This window comes from Artemia sp. Qi Xiang Cuo, chromosome 6 (genome assembly GCF_049724085.1).
Source record: "Artemia sp. Qi Xiang Cuo chromosome 6, ASM4972408v1, whole genome shotgun sequence".
Taxonomy (NCBI): Eukaryota; Metazoa; Arthropoda; class Branchiopoda; order Anostraca; family Artemiidae; genus Artemia; species Artemia sp. Qi Xiang Cuo.
This window is the reverse complement of record NC_142799.1, coordinates 51,373,200-51,394,701: the sequence shown is the minus strand read 5'-3', so window position 1 is coordinate 51,394,701 and position 21,502 is coordinate 51,373,200. Positions and strand designations below refer to the sequence as shown.

The 21,502-nt window shown below is 35.5% G+C and overlaps 1 protein-coding gene across 2 annotated transcripts in view; it reads left to right on the top strand.

Annotated features, from left to right (window-relative positions):
* LOC148951351 (chloride channel protein 2-like) overlaps positions 1-20,637 on the top strand; it is a 128,008-nt gene extending 107,371 nt beyond the window's left edge. For both annotated transcript variants that reach the window (XM_089090247.1, XM_089090246.1), the window contains exons 13-17: positions 894-1,031; positions 5,993-6,107; positions 7,661-7,958; positions 9,927-10,154; positions 20,305-20,637. In XM_089090247.1, coding sequence (XP_088946373.1) covers positions 894-1,031; positions 5,993-6,107; positions 7,661-7,958; positions 9,927-10,154; positions 20,305-20,571 — 1,046 coding nt within the window. In that variant the 3' untranslated portion in view covers positions 20,572-20,637. The remainder of the gene's footprint in view (positions 1-893; positions 1,032-5,992; positions 6,108-7,660; positions 7,959-9,926; positions 10,155-20,304) is intronic.
* Positions 20,638-21,502: the final 865 nt, after the last annotated feature.

The window sequence follows — 21,502 nt, the reverse complement described above, 5'->3', positions numbered from 1 at the left end:
AAATACCAGATATTTCGGTCACATATACAGTGACCGTCATCAATAGTAAAACTAAGCAAAAACAATTTAAAACAAAAGTTTATATACGGAATCAAATAAAACTACATATTGTTTAATTCTCTAATACTTCCGCCTTTGCTTTGAATTAAACAATATATTGTTTTGTTTGATTTCGTATATAAACTTTTGTTTTAAATTGTTTTTGCTTAGTTTTACTACTGATGACGGTCACTGTATAAGTGACCGAAATATCTGGTATTTTTGTGAATTTCTATACACTGTCTATTAAAAAGGATTTTATCCCTATTTTAACTTTTGTTTTATCGCAACTGAAATTGCTGAAGTCGGCAGCAAAATTGCCATGACAAGCGAATATTACTCTTGATTGAATATCTGTATGACCACAGGATTACAGTGGGCTCAAGTAGTAATGCTGGTAATAAATTAACGACCATGTCCTAGCTTCAGAAAATAAAGAATTTTTGGTCAATTATTAGCCTAATACTGCTTAACTGTTGTCATACTCTTTGGGTATTTTTAAGCAAAGTGAAACTTAATTGTAATCACCTTTTCATTAAGACCTTGCTTTGTTTCTAAGGCTAACTCCCTTGAATGTGAATTTAGTATTCTTTAGTTCGTCTCTGGGACCTCAGCGAATATATTTTCTGAAGCCTTGATGCTTTCAGTCGCATCAAATATAGCGGAACTTGCCTGACCTACAACATAATAAATTTAAATAATAGTTTTCGTTAAGTATAGTTCCGAACTAAACTTACCAACTCAGCTTTGCGCCAATCCGTCTATTAAAAGAATTACGGTGTTATGTATTATTATTATGCTATATGTTATGTGTATATATTGAGTTATTATTTTTCTTTCTTTATTTCTTATAGGTGCATACAACGTCTATGTACAAGACTTTATGGTGAGGGATGTTAGACATATCTGGAAAGGGATAACATTCCGACATCTAAAAAAAATTTTGAAAGAAAATCCAAAAATCAGGGCCTTCCCAATTGTGGACACTCCAGGTAATATATAGTATCTTAATTATATTTATTGTTTCCAGACCCAAATTCCTCAGAAGGATTTTGTCAGTTTATAAACTATACTGCAGCTGATAGCTCTGGCTCTGCCCCAATCTTTAACTTTCTCCTGTCCAAGTCGCCCCAATTTTTAGGAACTTGAGTATTATTCATAACAAGCTGTACCCTAAATACAAAGTAATGTACCAATAAAGGATATTAATTGAAAATAAAGCTAGAAGATTGCAAGACTGTTTCCCATAAACCCTGTCATGAATTGTCACTGAAAGATAAATTATTTGAAAAAATAAACTCTCTTCTAATTGCTAATACTGAATATGTTGCCATTACTAACTCTGTGTGGAATATGGTTATCAGGGAGGTGGGCGTTGTCTGCAGCTTTCATTCACGTAACACATCATTCTCGCAATTTGGGTCGTAATTCTGCTAGAAATGACGGTGGAACCCGGCCGCGCAAATTCGAGTGCACGTGGAAGCATGTGTATAATACCATAGCATAATCAAGGGTAGTTTAATGAATTATAGGCTATTAGAAACATGGTTAACGATGCATTCGAAGAAGGGACAACAGAAGGTAGTTTTAACGAGCGTAGCGTTTTCGCGTCTGTTTATTGTGGGTTGTTTTTTTTTCTGATTAATTTCCGGTTTACTGATTCTGGAATATTTATTTTTCTGGAAATTAATAGTAGTGAGATTAAATACAAAATAGCTTAAAAAATTTTCTGTCAGAATTGGCTGTTAACCTAGTATCTTAACAAATAATTTTAGTGGAATTTTGTTTTGGAAGCATAGAAATAATAGAGACCATGCAGTGGAAATCTGGCCTGTTCCTTGCCTCTATCTACAAGGTCGTACCCAGGATTTTTTTTCGGAGGGGGTTTTACTAAAAGATTTTTTTGGGTGGGGGGCGGGTTACACAAAGAACCCTCAGAAAACTTATACAAAATTTGTTAATATCAATTTTTGTTACGTTTTTACGAGTCGAAAAACATTTCGGGAGGGGTTCAAACTAAACCCCCTCTGGGTACGGCCTTGTCTATCTATGGTAAATAGACAACAAGAGCTTCTTATAAAGCAGTCCATTCGAAGTTGGTATTCAAATAACACAATTCACCTCGAATAGGTGGATTGATCAGAAATAGGTTTATTGTTTAAATCTAGTGAACTGAATTAAGTAATGCAAAAATTTTCTTTTAAACATTAAAGATTATTGCTTACATGGATACCAAAAAGTAGCTTAAACGGATTTAAAAACAGAGATAAGACCAAGGGCAGAATCTTGAAAAATGTGTTTACATTATAAAGGAAAAACTGCGATAAAAAAAAATGCATAAGAAAGTAAGAACTAGATTGATAGCACAATTTTGCATCAATCCCAATAAAATCTGTTGCAATAGATTACATACGAATAAAAAATGTAATAAAAATCTTCCACATAACTTTAAAGAACTAATATAGAAAAAAATCATGGTTGAAAAAAAAAGTCCGAATACTATAAGTTTCACCATAAAACGACTTCATCTAACAATTTTTGACAATCTTGCTTCAATATGAGACTTTTGTAAGGTTTGTAGCATCTTATTCTGCCAGTATTCTTTGCCGCAGCTGATTTCCTCAATAAATGGATCGCCTTCACTGAAAAAAAAATAAAAATAAAAATAAAATAGCCCGAGTCTTTGTCACAGCACTCTAATTGCATTTGTTTTTGATAATTGTAATTATGAGGTCTTTTAAGCACTAATGTGTCACTGTTTGTATTTCTAAGATAAATATTTACCTGGCATAACTTCCATTCTTCTATAGTTAAGTTTTTGACATTAAGGGGGTATTGTACTTCCAAAACTACCGTATTACCTGACAAAAATTCGCTTTTCCATCCGGACTGGCGGCAAAATATCTGTATTCAGTATTAACAAAAGACCTGCATGATACAATTTACAATTCATCCTTTTTTCAAAAGCCGTTACAGCGATTTGTTCTTATTATGCTGATTCCAAATATATAAGATTCATCAAATTTAGCGTAACCCATCAAAAGTTACGAGCCTGAGAAAATTTACCCGATTCTTGAAATACAGAGGAAACACAACCTAAAATTAAAGGGATCTTAATGAAAATCCCACTATAAGATTCAACGTACCAGAGAAACTTCTACTGTTGAAGTTTCAAGCTCCTGTCTGCAAAAATGTGGAATTTTGCTATTTTTGCCAGAGAACAGATCACAGAGGCTTGTTTATTTGTTTATTTTGTTGTTGTTGTTTTTTTCCAGGGGTGATTGCACCGAAAAAATGGTCCTAGAAGATCAGGAGAGGCTGCATTTGAACGGAAATTAAAAGTTCTAGTGCCCTTTTTAGGTGACTAAAAAGATTGGAGGGCAACTGGGCCCCCTCTCTCGTCTATTTTTCGCCAAAATTATCTGATCAAAATTTTAAAATAACAATTTTGTTCAGTATATTTGAAAAAAAAATAACTATATCTTAAAGTGTAAAATGACCCCCCCCCCCCACGGTCTGTGGGGAGAGGTCTGTAAGTTGTGAAATTTGCCCATTGTTTACGTATAAAATTTGTTATTGGGAAGTATACAGACATTTTTCGGGGGAAGGGATTGTGTGCTTGGGGTGGATTTCCATTGGGAGAATCTTCCTTTGGGAGGGATTTTTCCGAAGGGGGGAGGAGTTTCCAGGGAAAATTGACACTGGGTGTGACAGAATCCCTGTACGAAACTCTTTTTAGTTGTCTTACATTCTCTTTGCGAAACTCAATTTTGCATATGTAGATGTTCCTGTGAAAATATCCGGGGGCTATTATCTGCGCGTTTTGATTTTCGAAAAAAATGTCCACGGAAGGGGGCATTTAGGAAGTGATCGATAAAACGATTCGACATTGAATTCTTTTTCAAATGAAAGTATGCTAAAGATAATTTTTTAGGCTGAATAGTCCGCAAGAAATTTTACGGGGAGCGGAATTTTCAGCGAGGATGAAAATGTCTGGAGGGAACTTGACGACGGGGGTGTACTTTACGTTGGATGAAATTTTCATGGAGGAGTTTCCCGTGATACGGGGAGTATCTTTCGTGGAGGGTGAGCCAGGTTTACCTGCATCATTTCAATGACGCCCTCTTCTCAATACCTTGCTCTTTACGCTAAAGTTTGACTGTATGTCCCAATTTTTTACGAACGGCTACTGAAACACTGGGGTGGTTTAATTAGAATAGGAAGCTTTTTTAAAAGTGCTAACAGCTTTAACGCAAAGAGCAAGGTATCAAACAATTCGTGGTAACGAACTGTAAGTAAGAAGCGACCTGACTCAATAGTAAACGAAACTCTAAAAATCGAAATTTTGATACCAATAGATAATATCAAAAGAATTGGCTTATTATGCTGATATGAAATATATAAGTTTCACTGAGTTTAGTGTTATCCATTAAAGGCTACGAGCCTGAGGAAATTTGCCTGATTTTGGATAAAAGGAAGAAACACCCTCTAAAAGTCAAACAATCTTACTGAAAATTACACCATTAGATTCAGCGTCTCAAAAAACCCTATTGCAGAGGTTTCAAGCTCCTATCTGCAAAAATGTGGAATTTGTATTTTTTACCGGAAGAAAGATCACGGATGCGTGTTTGTTATTATTTTTTTTCCAGGGGTGATCGTATCGAACCAATGGTCCTAGAATATCGTGAGGGGGCTCTTTCGAACAGAAATTAAAAGTTCGACTGCCCTTTTTAAGTGACCGAAAAATCGGAGGGCACCTAGTCCCCCTCCCCGCCCCTTTTTTCAAAATTTTCGGATCAAAATTTTGAAAGTTTTTTCCACGGGTAATTTTTCCATGGAGATGGAATTTTCAGGGTGGACTTGCCAGGGTAAATTATACACTGGGGGAATTTGCCAGAATTCCTATACACATATATATATATATATATATATATATATATATATATATATATATATATATATATATATATATATATATATATATATATATATATATATATATATATATATATATATATATATATATATATATATATATATATATATATGTATATATATATATATATATATATATATATATATATAATATATATATATATAATATATATATATATATGTATATATATATATATATATATATATGTGTTTTTATATATATATATATATATATATATATATATATATATATATATATATATTATATATATATTATATTTTATGCGTGGAGTTGCTAAGGGTGATTTTCCGGGGTAAATTTTCACCGGGATTGAATTTTCTAGAGGATATTCCGTGGGTGGGGGGATTTCTCTGTGGATTTGGGGCCAGATTTCCTGGCATTATTTAAAAAAAGATCAGAAATTAAAGAAAAAACAGTTTTTTCAACTGAAAGTAAGGAGCAACATTAAAACTTAAAACGAACAGAAATTATTACGTATATGAAGGGGGTTGTCCCCTGCTCAACACCTCGCTTTTACGCTAGAGTTCGAATTTTGTCCCAGTTCTTTAAGAACGACTCCTGGAACACAAAGGTCGTCTAACTAGAACAGTAAGAGTCTTTTTTTAAAGTACTAAAAAACTTTAGCGTCAAGAGCGAGGTGTTGGGGAGGGAGCAATCCCCTTCATATACGCAATATCTTTCCTTTTAAGTTTTAATGTTGTTCCTTACTTTCAGCTGAAAAAATTATTTTTTATTTATTTAATATTTGCAGAAGTAAGCTCCAAAAAATTGCCAAAATTTAATATTTCGATTTTGCAGTGAAAATTCTAAAGATTTAGCCACTACAGACAAACCTTCCTGTATGTTTTCAGAGCTTAATTATTGATTGATTGTTTGTTTATTTTTTCATTGTGGACTAAAAAAATGAGAAAAACCCAGGGATCGTTGCCTTTCGAAAAAAAAGAATTATTTTGAGACAGCACGCTAAGATATGACTGATAAGTTTATTTTTTACAGGTAATAAGATATTGCTCGGGTCAATTCAACGCTGGGAGCTAATTCATGTCCTAAACAAACATTTAGGAAAAGAAAGAAGACAACAAGTCGCTGTTCAGTGGCAAGAAGAAGCGAGGTATGCTCATGTGCCTTTATTTTAGCTTTGGTTTCGAAGTTAGGGTCACAAACTTAGTACTGTTTCAAGATCCCAAGAGGCCAAACAATTCAGCTTATTATGGCTCTTTTTAGATATTCGAAATGTGTACATTGACAATAAGGCCGTGTCAAGAATGAATACTTCTTAAAATCGCCCTTTGGCTCTTTTAAATAGACCGATAGCCCAACTTTAAATCAGCGATATTTTGATAGGCCTATATTTAAACCACCCAACTTTTCCCCTTCTTCACTAAAATTGCTCTGGCTGCTTCCATGAAAAAAAAGCTGTTGGAGTGTGCTCAAATCGGAGATTGATGTTGTCATGTTTAAAAAATCATCTGATGTACAAAGCACATTTTGCTTGTTTTGAAGATTTTTTTTCGTATGTTATGGTAGCTTACTAGAGTTGTATGCCTACTTCTTATTTTGAAAAACATAAATCTTTAAAGGACAGTAAAAGTAGTAATTTGTAAACAAAATCTCTGGGGGTTTTAGATCGCTCGATTTCACGTAGTTTGTACTGCTACATATCAAGAAGCCTTAGCTAAATTTTGTCAATGGCTTAGCAATTTGGGTTACTTCTAGCTAAGAACATTGAACTTGGTTGAATGAATTTAAACCAATGCCACAATGTTAGAGAAGGCATAGTTGCCAAGGTTACTCTTTTCTCGAAACTACAGGTAACATTAAAATCACGAAAAATTGTAGATTAGTCTCCCCGGTCTGTTAAGTAAAAGACCAACATCCATGGGTGTCGCGGCTAGAGGGCTGAATTTTCTAGAGGGCCCAGCTTTGATAAAAGAAAAAGGTAACATAAATACAAGTTCAATAGACAAGCTTGATGATTTCCTAAGTGCCAAAGTCTTTTTAGTTTTTTGATAAGAAAATATTCAACAATGTAAAACAATTTATTACTTTAAAATACTTAATATGAAATCGTCGTTACTTTGCTTTATTGTGTCTTAACCTGTTTGTAGTTCATCCTTCCACCTGGGATAAAATCTGCAAATAAGTAGGGAGAGGACATCACGGATCACGGACCCCCTCAACTATGTGTCCCAAGGACTTTCCCTGGGAAAAGACAGATAAACAATGGCCTGGGACTGTCTAATTCTCCTTGTCTCACTGCAAAAATCCCCCTCCCCAAGTGTCAGAACTATGGGAACCTATGTCCTGAGCTTGTCGTATTTTCGTTTTTTTTTGCGTAACTCAGTGGCAAAACCCATACTCTTGTCAACTGTCTTATAGTGAGTGCGTCAAAAGAAGTCGGGCCTTGCCTGACATCCCCCGAGGTTGCTTTAACCTGGTTCTTTGGACCAATTTTTGTTTCAAAATGTTACAATAAGTGAAAACTGCACAAAAGTAAGTTAAAGGCCACCGTCCAGATGATTTTGGGTTTCAGTTCCCTCACCCAAACTAGATTTTTGGGTGCGTCCATGGGCTAAATAAAACTTGTAATTATCTCTGGCATCAAAAATAAAGCTACATATTATAAATTGTTGACAGCTCTTTGACGGTGTTGTTTTTATTTAGCACGAAAAATGAAGGAAGCTTGCTTGGTAACGGTGCTTCTCCCGAAACAGAGAAAAATGAGGACCAGCAACCAAACTTTGCTTCGCGTGCTGTGAAAGAAGCCTCACAAACAGAGTTACCGCTTGACTCCTCGCTAGGCTCAGATCCTGTATTGCCTGTGGCAGCAAACGGGAATGAACCGGTAGAACAACTCTCTCGCCAACAGTCATTCTTTGATGGATACCCAATTGACGTTATAAGTGGTCGACCTCGTGTGCCAACGATCTTTGGGAGAAGGCCAAGAAAGAAGGTCCAGCTGGTAATATATTCCAGTGTTCTAGTGAACGCATACTTTAAAGTTGCCCAACTTAGAAACAAAATGTCAAAACCATGTGGAACCAGTTTAGTGTAATACTGATAATTTATAAACAGGACAAATAATATCCAGATTACAGTTAGTTCCAAAAATCTCCCCAAATCGGGTTAGCTTTTCTTGGTCAGAAATACTGATTATATTGACATTGGAGCATGGTTTGCGAAAGTGGGTTTCCCGGAATTGTCATCTTGTACGTCAAAACAGCAAATTAAGTCACTACGCGGTAAGATAAAGACTATTGTGTTTATTTTTTCCTATTTTCCCGTGACTCTGTGAACATAGAACTCCGATAAAACACTATGATGTTTAAGTAGCATATATCTTAAATAAGTATTGTAGAACTATAGTACTTGCCTTATAAAGGATTCTACATGACCGTAATCACAGTTCATATATTATCCAGTATGATCATTCTCTATCTCACCCATTATAAAAACCCGGACCGGGGTGCGAGTGCTCCGGAGAACGTTTTGGCAGATATAAACATGTTAGACATGCTAGACAGGTTAGTCTGTTTCCGACTGTTTCCATCAAAGTGCATTGAAATAAACGGAAATAAAGCTAATGCAGAAACAAGCTAGACAAGCTAAGGCAGAAATAAGTGGGAGGAGCTTTTTGTTCACGAAGACCAGAAATGATCTGCGATAAGCTTACTGGTATATTCTGTCTACTGTGACCGTAATCAAGTAACACCGGAGATAACCAATACCCCTTCTCCTCAAGCAAAGCATATTACTAGAAATATATGTTAAAAAGTAAAGAGGCTAAAATCTTTTAAAACTTTAAGTAAAAGAGGCTAAAAACTGTTCTATAATTTTGTTCTTTAACAAAGATATATTGTTAAAAACAAGGCATGAATCATTAGAGCGATGAATTTGCTTGTTTTCTCACCAAGTTTGGACTTACCTTGTTATTTTACTTAATTGCGACTTAGTTGATTTTTCCCGACTCAGTCCCAGGCTTGGAATTTCTAGAAAACTGAGAATTTTCCATACTTAAACAAGGTACAAAATACCTTGACCCGGTTGAGGCCTTTAACGAGTCCTCACTCGTCTTACTGCATGGGCCTTGTTCCCCTGGAGGCATTTTTTTTTACTTTTTTATTGTTCAGAGTGACCTGTCAACAAATTTATCAAGTGCTATGTTGGGCTACCGGGACGTACAGCAGGGCCATTCCTAGAATTGTTGGCTCCTGGGGTAACCTTGTGCTTGGCTCCCTTCCTCGCCTAAAAATGTTATTTGAACTGTATAATGACTAATGTAACCACCTAGAAAAATTGGCCGTGGCTCCCGTAGCCCCGGTGCCCAGCCCAGCTTGATCAAGTGAACACTTTTATTTAGGGATGATTGCCCTTTGTCTGAAATGATGCAAATTCTAGTGTGTTTACAACAGTTGAAGGGTGACTTTAAACCTAATGAATTTTAACAATTTGTTGCAGATGCTTTGATGTGCGCATTGTTATCAAAATTCCTTACTTTAATTGATTACTATTAAACTGGGTCGATCTTTAGTTGCAATTCGTGATGATAAACTATTTGATAGAAGAAGATACTCGTAGTAATTCTAAGAAAAAGAGGGGAAGTTGACCTGCAAAAATTTTTTCTTGGGGCAAACTTTGAAAAAAAATACCATAAAAAGGCAACATTTTTACCTAGTACTAAAAAAAACTCCATTTTTGCACATTTTTGTCTTCTCCCTACCGTCCTCCTACCATAGGCCAGCCTTGAATGTATTTTGCCGCTAATATTGAGGAATATATGACTGATATTGTACAATAATGAAAAGTCACTACAGACAGACTCAATTGCTATAATTTTTCATGTTTTGATTATCCAATCTAGAATGCAACTTTATTATAGTTGGACTCCATTTTTCAATAGTAGACTAATGATTAAACATTTTACTTTTAGCCAAAAGCAAGAGTCATTGACATGTCATTGGAAGAACAATCATTGTGGGAGGAGGCCGAAATGGAAAAGTCATGCGATCTTGCTCAATGTCATATTGATCCAGCACCTTTTCAGCTCGTTGAGAGAACTTCATTGATGAAAGTACATGCCCTTTTCAGCATGATGGGTGTCAATTATGCCTACGTTACTGCTGTGGGTCGTCTGATTGGAGTTGTTGCTCTTCCTGACGTAAGAACATTTTAAACGAATAAAAAAGTTGATTTTTTTGTCTTTTCTCTTACATTCAGCAACATGAATATAAAATCTACCCAAACAGATGGTGTAAACAAGTGGTTCTACTGTAAGCCAGTGTTGCCAGAAAGTGAAACAAACAACAAGCCCAACCCTTTGAAAAACACGCCAAAATATGCCCGTCCCTTTGAAAATAAAAATTAACATCATGGTCAGCTCCTAAAAGGCTAGAGTGCTAAAATTGCCAAAATTTGTGTATTTCACACGAATTTTTGGTGCTAAAGTCAAAAAAATTTTGCACGTGTCGCGGCTAGCGCCGAAGCACGCGCATGGCCCGATAAGTGTAGTTGGATTATTTTTAGATTAGTTTTTTTGTCCGGTTATTTCAAACTTAAGGGCTGGGCACAAGTAGCTGATTTCAGGAACTGATTTCAGCAGCTCATTGAACAAACGATAGCGGTAAAAAAAAATTTGAAAGAAAAATTTATTGCGGGAGATTTTCAAAACAAAAAAATCATGGACACAAATAGTCAACTAGAGTCTATTAGTAGTTGCCTGATTGATCTCAGCTCAGTAGCGGGGTCTTTCACCACAGACTGATGTCTGGCTGACTATTTATTTGTATCCCTATTTTTTTGTGATGATCATGATGGGAATCGGTACCGAAAACTAGAAAATTTTTCAAGCTTAAATCGACGCCGATTTCTTTTAAAATCAGCGCTGATTTGGAAATAAGTTCCTAAAATCAGCTTCAAGTGCCCAGCCCTTTAGCAGCAATCTTTGAAACGAACACGGCAAAAGGGTGGTCCTTGTTAAATCAAACTTCGCACAAATCTTTCGAAACAAATACGGAAAAATGCGACCCACACTTTTTGTTAATTCCTTAGCCTTTTACAAAATCTGCATAATTTTGTCCATGACAAAATTAAAAAATAGTATTAGAAAATTGCTACAAATTGAAGCACATGCTACAGTGCTACACATAATGAAATAGTTCTTTCTTGCAAAAGTCAGAAAAAGTTTTGCCCCTAATCTAACTCTACTTTTACCTTGCTTGCTTACCCTTTGTTCATCCTGCTTTGCTTTCATGGAAGAACAAACATTTTGTGTGATCCGCCAAAATTGATCTGCTTTTTTAGCTGCAGGTCTATGCGTCATAACGGTTAAACAGCTGTGAACTTTTTTTTATTAACTTTAGAACTTAATTTAGGTTGCTCCTATGGATACGCTGGTGTATACTAGTAACAAACACAAGCCAAAGACGAACAATATCTTAGGTTTATTATCGTGTAAAAATTTTTGGCACAGTTGCAATACATTATTTAAAGGTAACATTTATAATTGAAGTAAGGCCTGAAAAAGAAACGTGAGAATAGGATTTATACAAAAGTCTTCATAATCCCGGGCAGCTAAAAACCAATCATTAAGAAAAAAGAAAAAAAGAAGAAAAGGGCAGGGCAGGGCTTACCGAGAGAACACTTAAGACAAATCAACAGATTTTTTTATCGTTCAAATAAAACAAAAACAAAAAAGAAAGGCACTAAGGGATTTAAGACTCAAATGAGGCTAGGATGTTATCTAGATCGACTAGATCAGTTGTTTGATCAGTTTCTTCGACTTGACAAACCTTATAATTCTCACTACTGAAAAGCAGCATACGCTTTGTAGGCTCAAACGCTCAGCAACAAGAGCCACATGCTGAAAACCACCACCTGAACACAAGCATTGAGTTTAACATGGGCCAGAGCATACCGTTTCAGAGTTTGCTCTTAACGATATGCATCATAGAAGAGGACCGTTTCACTATCGCATTGTGAAACGGGCCGTTTCACTATCGGCAAGCTCAACAGGGTCAATACCTACCTGACTAACTTACGAAAAAGAGATGCCCCAACGGCATCAAGATAATGTAGGACAACTATCGAGAACTGAGAGGAGTCTTTGGGGATTGTTTTTCCACACAAAAATGACCAACTAACGTCCAACAGTTTCCTCCACCGATTCTCCAAAGTACTGAGATCAGTGGTAACAACAATACTCAATGGCAAGTCTCCACATTGGAGTCTAAACTGAGACAAGCAAATCACAGGGGATAAAAATTTCAGTTTGAGGAGCGAATGCAGAGCAGGAGGCGTTCGTTTAAGCACCGCTTTAGCCCCAGTTTTCACAAACACCAAACACTGTATTTTGATCTTGCTCTTTGGTGTGTCTGAAAGTTTAGATTTTAACAGTTTAATCAGGAACTCAAGTACGTAATCAACTTGATCTGGCGGCAAATAATTGATTTTGAAGTCCATGTTAACCGTCACAAACACTGCAGATCAGCGGAGTATCCTACGCTGGAGATTAAGTAACAAACCCTGCAGCTCTTCAGAAAGATGAAATTGGTCAGCGTTTGTTCAGAGTTAGGATAGGAAAACAAAACTTTCAGTGATGAATCCAGGGCCAAAAACATACTCTGGTAAGATATTGCCATTCTACTATGTTAACCCCGTTCTGGTTTCTAAGTCTTGGAATTTTGACAAAACAACATTATACCAGTAGAAAGCTATCTTATAGTCCTACGAGAACACCAAATATGGGCATAGAGTCCCTAGGGAGAACACCTGTGCTGTCAGTCCCACTTGTACACCAAATATGGGCATGGAATCCCCAGGGAGAACACGTTTCCGAGAAATGTCTCCGGGCAAAGTTTATTAATGTCTTTGGAGTTCGTCCAAGAGAATTGTTTCCGGGTGAAGTTTATTAATGTCTGACAGGTGATGTCAAGGTTGATTGATTTGTCATGAAAGGGTAATTGTTTCCGGGCGAATGTTTTGATCTTAGAGATGAAGAGATTAACGCGGGAAATGGTTTCCTAGTAATTTCAAATGTGACTAGTAATTTGTGTGTGAGTAGTAATTTGAATAATTCAGAAGTGTTTTGTTGTGGTTTATTGTGTCACAGTTACATTCTCTTGATTTTCAACGAAAGAAATCCAAAATTAACTTTGAAAAATCTAGAAAATGTATCTGTGAAAATTTAAACAACGGTAAAAAAAAACAGACATAATCAGACTCCTAAAAGTAACTGGAAAAAATGTAACCTATCATTGGAAAAAAAAGGAAATTAAGTTATGACACGATATGCCACAATAGAATCCTTGTCAATAAATCAAACTCTTACATTTCAACGAAAAAATTTCAAATGGAACTTTGAAAAATCACGAGAATGTAGCTATGACATGGTAAACCACGACGAAACACTACTGAAATAATCCAACTCTTGCATTTCAACGAAAAAATTCGAAAATGAACTTTGAAAAATCAATAGAATGTAACTTTGAAATGGTAAATCATGACAAAACACTACTGAAATAATCCAACTCTTCCATTTCAATGAAAGAAATTCAAAAGAACTTTGAAAAATCGAGAGAATGTAACTTTGAAATGGTAAACCACGACAAAACACTACTGAAATATTTTAACTCTTGTTTTTCAACAAAAGAAATGCAAAATGAACTTTGAAAAATTATGAGAATGTAACTGTATCATGGTAAACCACGGAAATACACTACTGAAATAAATCAACTCTTGTTTTTCAATGAAAGAAATTCAATTGAACTTTGAAAAATCAAGAGAATGAAAGTGTGACAGGGTAAACCACGACAAACCACTACTGAATTATTCCAACTCTTGCATTTCAACGAAAGAAATCCAAAATGAACTTTGAAAAATCAACAAAATGTAACTGCGACAAGGTAAACTACAACAAAACACTACTGAAATATTCCAACTCTTGTATTTCAATGAAAGAAATCCGAAATGAACTTTGAAAAATCAAAAGAATGTAACTATGGCAGTGTAAACCATGACAAAACACTACTGAAATATTCCAACTCATTCATATCAATGAAACGAATTCAAAATAAACTTACAAAAATCCAGAAAATGAAAGTGTGACAGGGTAAACCACGACACAACACTATTGAAATATTCCAACTCTTGCACTTCAACGAAAGAAATCCAAAATGAACTTTGAAAAATCAAGAAAATGTAACTGCGACAAGGTAAACTACAACAAGACACTACTGAAATATTCCAACTCTTGTATTTCAATGAAAGAAATCCGCAATGAACGTTGAAAGTCAAGAGAATGTAACTATGACACAATAAACCACAACAAAACACTACTGAAAAATTCCAACTCTTGCATTTCAACGAAAGAAATTCAAAATGAACTTTGAAAAATCACGAGAATGTAACTGTGACACGATAAACCACAATAAAACACTACTGAAATATTCCCACTCTTGCATTTCAACGAAAGAAATTCAAAATTAACTTTGAAAAATCAAGAGAATGTAACTGTGACATGGTAAACCATGACAAAACACTAATGTTGTGAGGGGGAGTCAAAAGTTGGGAGGTGGGGCCCATGTGTGTCCCAAAATGCGCAAATTAAAAAATATTAAAAAATGGAGGGCTCAGGGGCCTTTGGGGGTCCGAGGGCCCTTTGGGAGCCCTTTGGGGACGGGGAGCTTCCTTCGGGTTGGGGTAGGGGGATCGAGCCCTTCGGGGTTGGGGTAGGAGGATCGGAGCCCTTTGGGGTTGGGGTAGAGGACCTCACGACACTGTTCAAATGGAACTTGTGTATTATAACGACCAGAGAGTTTCACCCTCAAATCCTCTTCTAAAACCACTTCTAAAATCATCTTTTAAAATGTCTCTAACTGTTTCGCCGAAATAATTCCCTAAAATGTCTAAAACGGTTTCGCCCAAATAACCCCTAAACGTAATTTTAGCTTGTTCCTTTTGTTTTTGGCATCTCTGCGCTGTCACATTTCAAATTACTAGGAAACCCTTTCCCGCGTTAATCTCTTCATATCTAAGATCAAAACATTCACCCGGAAACAATTTCCCTTTCATGACAAATCAATCAACCTTGACATCATCTGTCATACATTAATAAACTTCGCCCGGAAACAATTCTCGTGGACGAACTCCAAAGATATGAATATACATCGCCCAGAGACATTTCTCGGAAACGTGTTCTCCCTGGGGATTCCATGCCCATATTTGGTGTGCAAATGGGACTGACAGCACAGGTGTTCTCCCTAGAGACTCTATGCCCATATTTGGTGTTCTCGTAGGACTATAAGATAGCTTTCTACTTATACCTCAATGTTGAGTTTCTTTTTCTCTGGTTTTAGTTTAAAATACAATTCTTGTTATTAGAGTAGAATTTTAAGCCATATCAAAGGTTTTTTCCTAAATTTACGAAACGTATTTTGACATCTCTGAACCTTCACAAATTTGGATTGAGCAAAGTTGTAAGGCTGAAAACAATTTTCTTTTACTTCTTTTTAAGCGGAAGATCTGTTCTGCAAGGTTTCACTTTTATATAAAAAAAAATAAGGTAATCAAAGTTCAGTGCCCACTTTAGAAAAAAGGAGTAGAGATGAATTGGCTACTTCAAAATATTTTCCCATGAGATACTTTAGTCTGTAAGCCTATCCCACAAAGTTTCATTTTCGTAACCTAACCCTTTCCCAAGATAGCAAATAGTAGCTTGTCTAGAATTTTATCATATAATTCAGTCTATATATTTTCACATTATGGGGGGGGAGAAGGTAAAGTGCAGTTAACTTGCTGTTAAAAAGTGTTTATTACAATAGTCTAGAGAAGGACATGTTGAGAAGGAAACATGTTAGGAAAACAATTCATAATATGCAGAACAATACCTAACACATAGCATGCATCCCAGATATACCTTACCCCTAAACCCCCCCCCCCAAATTTGCAAATATATAGCCAAATTATATATTTACAATGCATTCTGCCACCCATCACTTGTTTTTCTGGTTCTTGTTTAGTCATAGTTGATTAAATTTACTGGTACACTGGACGAATTTCAGCTATGTATTTGCACATTAAGGGCGAGGGCATGGGGGTAATGTATAGCTTAGGCTACAAAAAGGTTGGGCCAGGAGATCTTAACCTAAGACCTAAACACAGAGCCATGTCAGCCTTGCTGAAATACATTCCCTAGATGGGAGGCAATGCAGAATAGATAAGGTTCTATGGGTTAAAGGAGAACTCTTGTCGCTTTGATGTATAGCCAAGGCTGAGCCACAGTGATTTTGGAATTTTCGTACGGTTCCGAACTTTCAGTCAAAATAAGCCCAAAACCAGCCCATTTTATTAAAAAAAAACCACGTTCCCACCCAACGCCCACTCCAAATTTCAGCCCGCCCCTGACGGCTAAAACAAGCTCAGGGAGGCGGAAAACAAGTCCATCTGGTAACACAGCTGTAAACTGTTAACAACAGTTATAAGAAATGGAATCTCTTTGACGGAGTTAAGACAAGCAGGTTTACTTTTAAATGAAAATAAAGAGTGACATTCAAACTTAAAACAAACAGAAGTTATTCTCTATTTGAGGGGGTTCCATCATCGATAAAATTACCCCCAACTAATTTCTTGCTTGCGAATCCGCCTGAAAAATACTCCTTAGTATACTTTCATTTGAAGAAGGACCTGTTATTATATAATTTCCGATTCTTTTTAACATCTTTTGGGAATCCCCCGTGTGTGAAAAATATTTCCCGAAAATCCCAACCCCCAGTGGAAAGTTTCTCCTGCAGAAAATTCCCCCATGAATATTTTCTCCTAGTGACAGTTCCCGCATAGAAATATTTCTCCGCGGTAAAACCCCCCTGCGCAAAAATCCCCAAGAAAATTCCAAGTCCGCTGAAAATTTCCCTCGGACAATTCCCCTAAAGAATCTGAAATGTAAAATGGAATCGCCAATGAGAAAGTAAGGCACATAAAACGAATTTCGTATACGAATTCTGGCAAATCCCCCCCCCGTGTAAAATCTCTCCTGGAAAGTGCAACCCCGGAAACTTTCATCTCTATGGGAAATTCTCTCCGTAGAAAATCCAGCCCCAGAAAATTTCCCCTTTAAAAAGAGCCTCTCCCCTGCAAATTTCATTACTTACAAACTTACTTACGGTTGTTTTGAGGGGTCGTTTCATTTCCAAAGACATAAATATTATACCTTTCAACTATACTTAACAAAATGGCTATTTCAAAATTTTTGTGAGACTTTTAGGACAAACGGGCGGGGGGGGGGGGGTTAGTTGCCCTCCAATATTTTTGGTCCCTTAAAAGGGCATTAGAACTATTAATATCCGCTCAACTGAGCTCTCTTGCGATTTTTTAGGGCCATTGGCTCGATACGATCACCCCTGGGAAAAAAACAACAACAAAAGAACACACATCCGTGATCTTCCTGCCGGCAAAAAATACAACATTCCACTTTTTTGCAGATAGAAGCTTGGAACCTCTATAGTAGGATTTTCTGATCCGCTGAATCTGATGGCTTGGTTTTCATTAAAATTCTTTGACTTTTAGGGGATGTTTCCCCTCTTTTTTGGACTTCTGGTGAATTTTCTCAGGCTTGTAGCTAAACTTCTCAGGCTTGTACTAAATACTAAACTTAATGAATATTACATATTTAGAATCAGCATAATAAGTTGATTCTTTGGATATATCTATTGATGTCAGAATTCCGTTTTTATAGTTTCGGTTACTATTGAGCCACGTGGCTCCTCACTTACGGTTCGTTACCACTTGAAAAGAAAACTAGTTTAACTTGTTTTTATTATGCGTCGGAATAATCTTGTAATTCGTATCAGCAGACACGCTGTTAAATATCTCACCATCAGCAAAGGCATTATCCCTTAGTATTGCGTTCCTAGCTGTTTACCGGCTAGGTATAGTGATCAATGGCTAATTTAAAACAATAATCATACAATTCAAAAAACTAAATTGGCTTCTATTTTTTTAAAGACCAATATTTTCTCTTTAAAACATCATACGCTTAAACTTTAAACACTCCATGATTCTTCAACTCCTTCAAAAATTATGGTGTCTTGTATATAAGGATAATCCGGGTAATAATACTTTTACTATTTTTGCTCTAAATTCTACTAAATTGGATCCCAAGTTTACCTCCAAGCTGCAGTGACAAGTATTTCTTTGTCAAACAACCGTACCTTCTCCAAACGCCCATTCACAATCAGATTTTACTAAAAAAACAACATCATCATAACATAATCATATTCTATCAACATATTTTCAGTTATAAGAATCAATTAGCCTATCCGACAGTATATTCATGACTTACTTTTGCGTGATGACCAATTATATAGAGCCCGCTATCAAGAAAGCATCAAAAGAGAAACAGTAAGGCTGAAAGAGAATGAGAGTGAGTTTGCTTAATAGCTGGAGACCAACCATGCAATGCTGTATTGCATGTTAACGGTATTGGATAAACAATTTGTAATGATAATAAGTAACATTCGTTTTTTATGGATCGCATATAGTTTTAGTGAAAAATGTGCCATCGCCTGATTGGGTTTCCTCTGAAAATAAAAAGTAATAGAGTTAGTTTTCCAGACATTTCTAAACTGATCTGCAATTTCACAATTATCACTCGATATCTTTTTATCTCTATTTTCACCAAATTGTTATTTCACGCCATAAAATGACAAGAAATCGTCACTGTGCAGTAGTGTGAACTATTTTGTTGCCCAACAAGGACACTAGGACTTTAAATTTTCTTCAGAATAACCCCTTCATTGGTATTCTATTACAATTAATACGACACGATCGCCCCTTGGGAGGGGGGAAATGAAGACGTATCTGGGACCATTCTGCTCGGAAAAATACGAAATTTTGTATTTCTGCAGATAAGAGCTTTAAACTATCGCTCACGACTTTTGAACATGCTGAGTTTCAGATACAACTTTCATCAATACTATACTTATTTTCATGCGTTTTTTCTCACTTTTCTTAAACTCAATTATTTACTTTTACGAGTAGGTTGAAAACGAATCAATTTTAAATACTCTATTTTGATTGAGTGCAAAAAATCAGTTTTTTATCTATGTAATGTGTACTGTAATCAATTTGTACTTTTTTTAATACTTCGGTTAATATTGAAATAGGTCAGCCTTTATCAAATTGCAATTTAAAGGAACCGTCTTCCACATTAAGATCAATTAAAATTGAAGAGCTATATTAAACACACAACGAGCGGAAATAAAGTTATATAATAAGTAAAACTAAGGCGATAGAAACTGTTATGACTGGTAAATGTGTTACCATACTCTGGTTCATTCTCTTTGCATTTTTCTTGCTTCTCAGGATAAGGAGAATTTTGTTCTTATTGTAGAATTTTAAGCATTCGACTCACCACAAAACCTTTCAAGGTTGCTCAAATAGAGTAGCAACACAATTTGTCTCTAGAAAAATTTCCACCAATCCTTAGTTTCGAATTTCACTTCTTATAGGCCATATCATAAGTGCTTTTTCTTTACAGTTTTTTTTCTTTTTATCAAAGTTTTTATTTTTTATAATTTCATATATCTTTCCTCTTGCGCTATAGAACACTTTGGTCGAGATTTTTCAAAGTATTTTTTTCTATTTTGCTTTTTGCCTTTTTTACTACTTTCAAATTTTCTGCTTTCACTCAGTCTCAACTCATTGGGGTGAACCCTACCATAATAATGACAGAAAGATTGCGTCTAAATCAGAGATAAAATACAATAAGAAAAAAATTCTTTGAAAACAAGTCAAAATAAATCAAAATGTATAAATATAAACATACAAGAAACATATGTCAACATTTGATAGAATATTAAAATCAAAACATGGATTATAAGCATAAAGTGAGCAAAAAGTCAGTAAGAATAAAAGAATTAAATATAAAGCAATTGATAAAAAGAAAAAAAGACTTCAATCACAATAATTTATTCATTAAAGCTAGTGCAGCCACATTTCTTATTTACAATAGTTTATTGTAGTGATGTATTATTAGTTGAAAATAAAAGTCAAGTCAAGTCAAAAAAGTCAAGTCAAGTCAAAGTGTATGTATTTTTATAAGGTTTGTTACACAGAATGAGCAAAATTACAAAATACTTTCGTGCATCAAAATTAACCAAAACCTTAAAATGAAGAAGATTAAATTTCAATTCATGTACTTTTTTATAGCAATTTGAAAATTCTTGTTCCGAAAATGTGAACAGAGATTCTTATAATTTGAAATTTGGCTCATAGGGTAGCTGTCTAATTTTTTAACCTAACACACTTTATTGCAGTTACGGAAGGCCATTGAGAATGTAAATTCTGGAATCTTGCATCCGTCCAAGCCTATTTCCCCTCTTGACTGTGAAAGTTCATTTTATCTCAATGACCCACAGCCTGAGCAGGAGACGCTGATATCAGGCAGACATTCAAAACAATTTGAGCGAAATGACGAGCAAGATGAAGGAGAAGACGACGGTGGATTATCCAAAGTTACTTATGAGTATGATAAGCAAACAGGACAATTTACAAGAGTTAAAAATAATGAAACCGACGTTTGAAACCGAAACTTCAACGGAATGGTTATTCTACTGTGATCTGATTTAGAAACAAATAAAATCTATTCTTTTTAATTTTATTTTTAGTTTCTGACTAAAGGAGGTTTATTTCAGAAGATTAAGCTAAGAACAACAAATATTACCTTACTTCTGTTTGGAAAAAAACACTTTTTCCACAAACAGTGGTTATTTCCAAATTCGTGCCTAACTGAACTACTGATATTCTATTTCAAAATCTGTGTATAGCTGCATGATTTTTTTTTAATATCTAACCGCGAGAAGGGCTGATTTTCCCTTAAGCTTTAAAAAAAAAGTTGATTGTATAAAAAGGTCCAGACCTACCTTCTCAACATTGTTATAGTTGCAACCACAACATAGGTTACAAAATGTACAAAGGCATCCAGTCATCACATTACTCCCTTTATAGTAAAATCCAACGCAGAAAAGTAATTTTTCCTTCTTGTGTAGCGATGAAAATTATTTGTGGCTATATAGCGATTATTAGCTATAAAAGAAAGGACTTGGCTTAATTGTGGTCATAAATATTTACCACGTCAGATCTAATACCGTACCCTGAAGCTGCGAACTTACACCTTATAAGTTTTCTGATAGCGCCGCTTATAGCGCTAAAGATCGTGCCAACAAGGCTTGCGCCACCCTCAATTAATGAGAAAAAATAAAACGTGTAGAAATATAAATGTGACCTCTTTTCCTTGAGCTATCTGGAGATCAGATTCTCTGGGAAAGCATCTTGGAGACATGCGAACTAATTACCTGTTATTAGACTAGATGCAGACATGTAAAATGAAATAAACACAGGTAAAAAACAATAGATTTTTTTGAGACTTACATGTTTAGGTGCACAACAATGGATCACTTCAAATGACGGCAATAATAACCAAGTCTCTACAATGACTGCATAATACCTTGAATC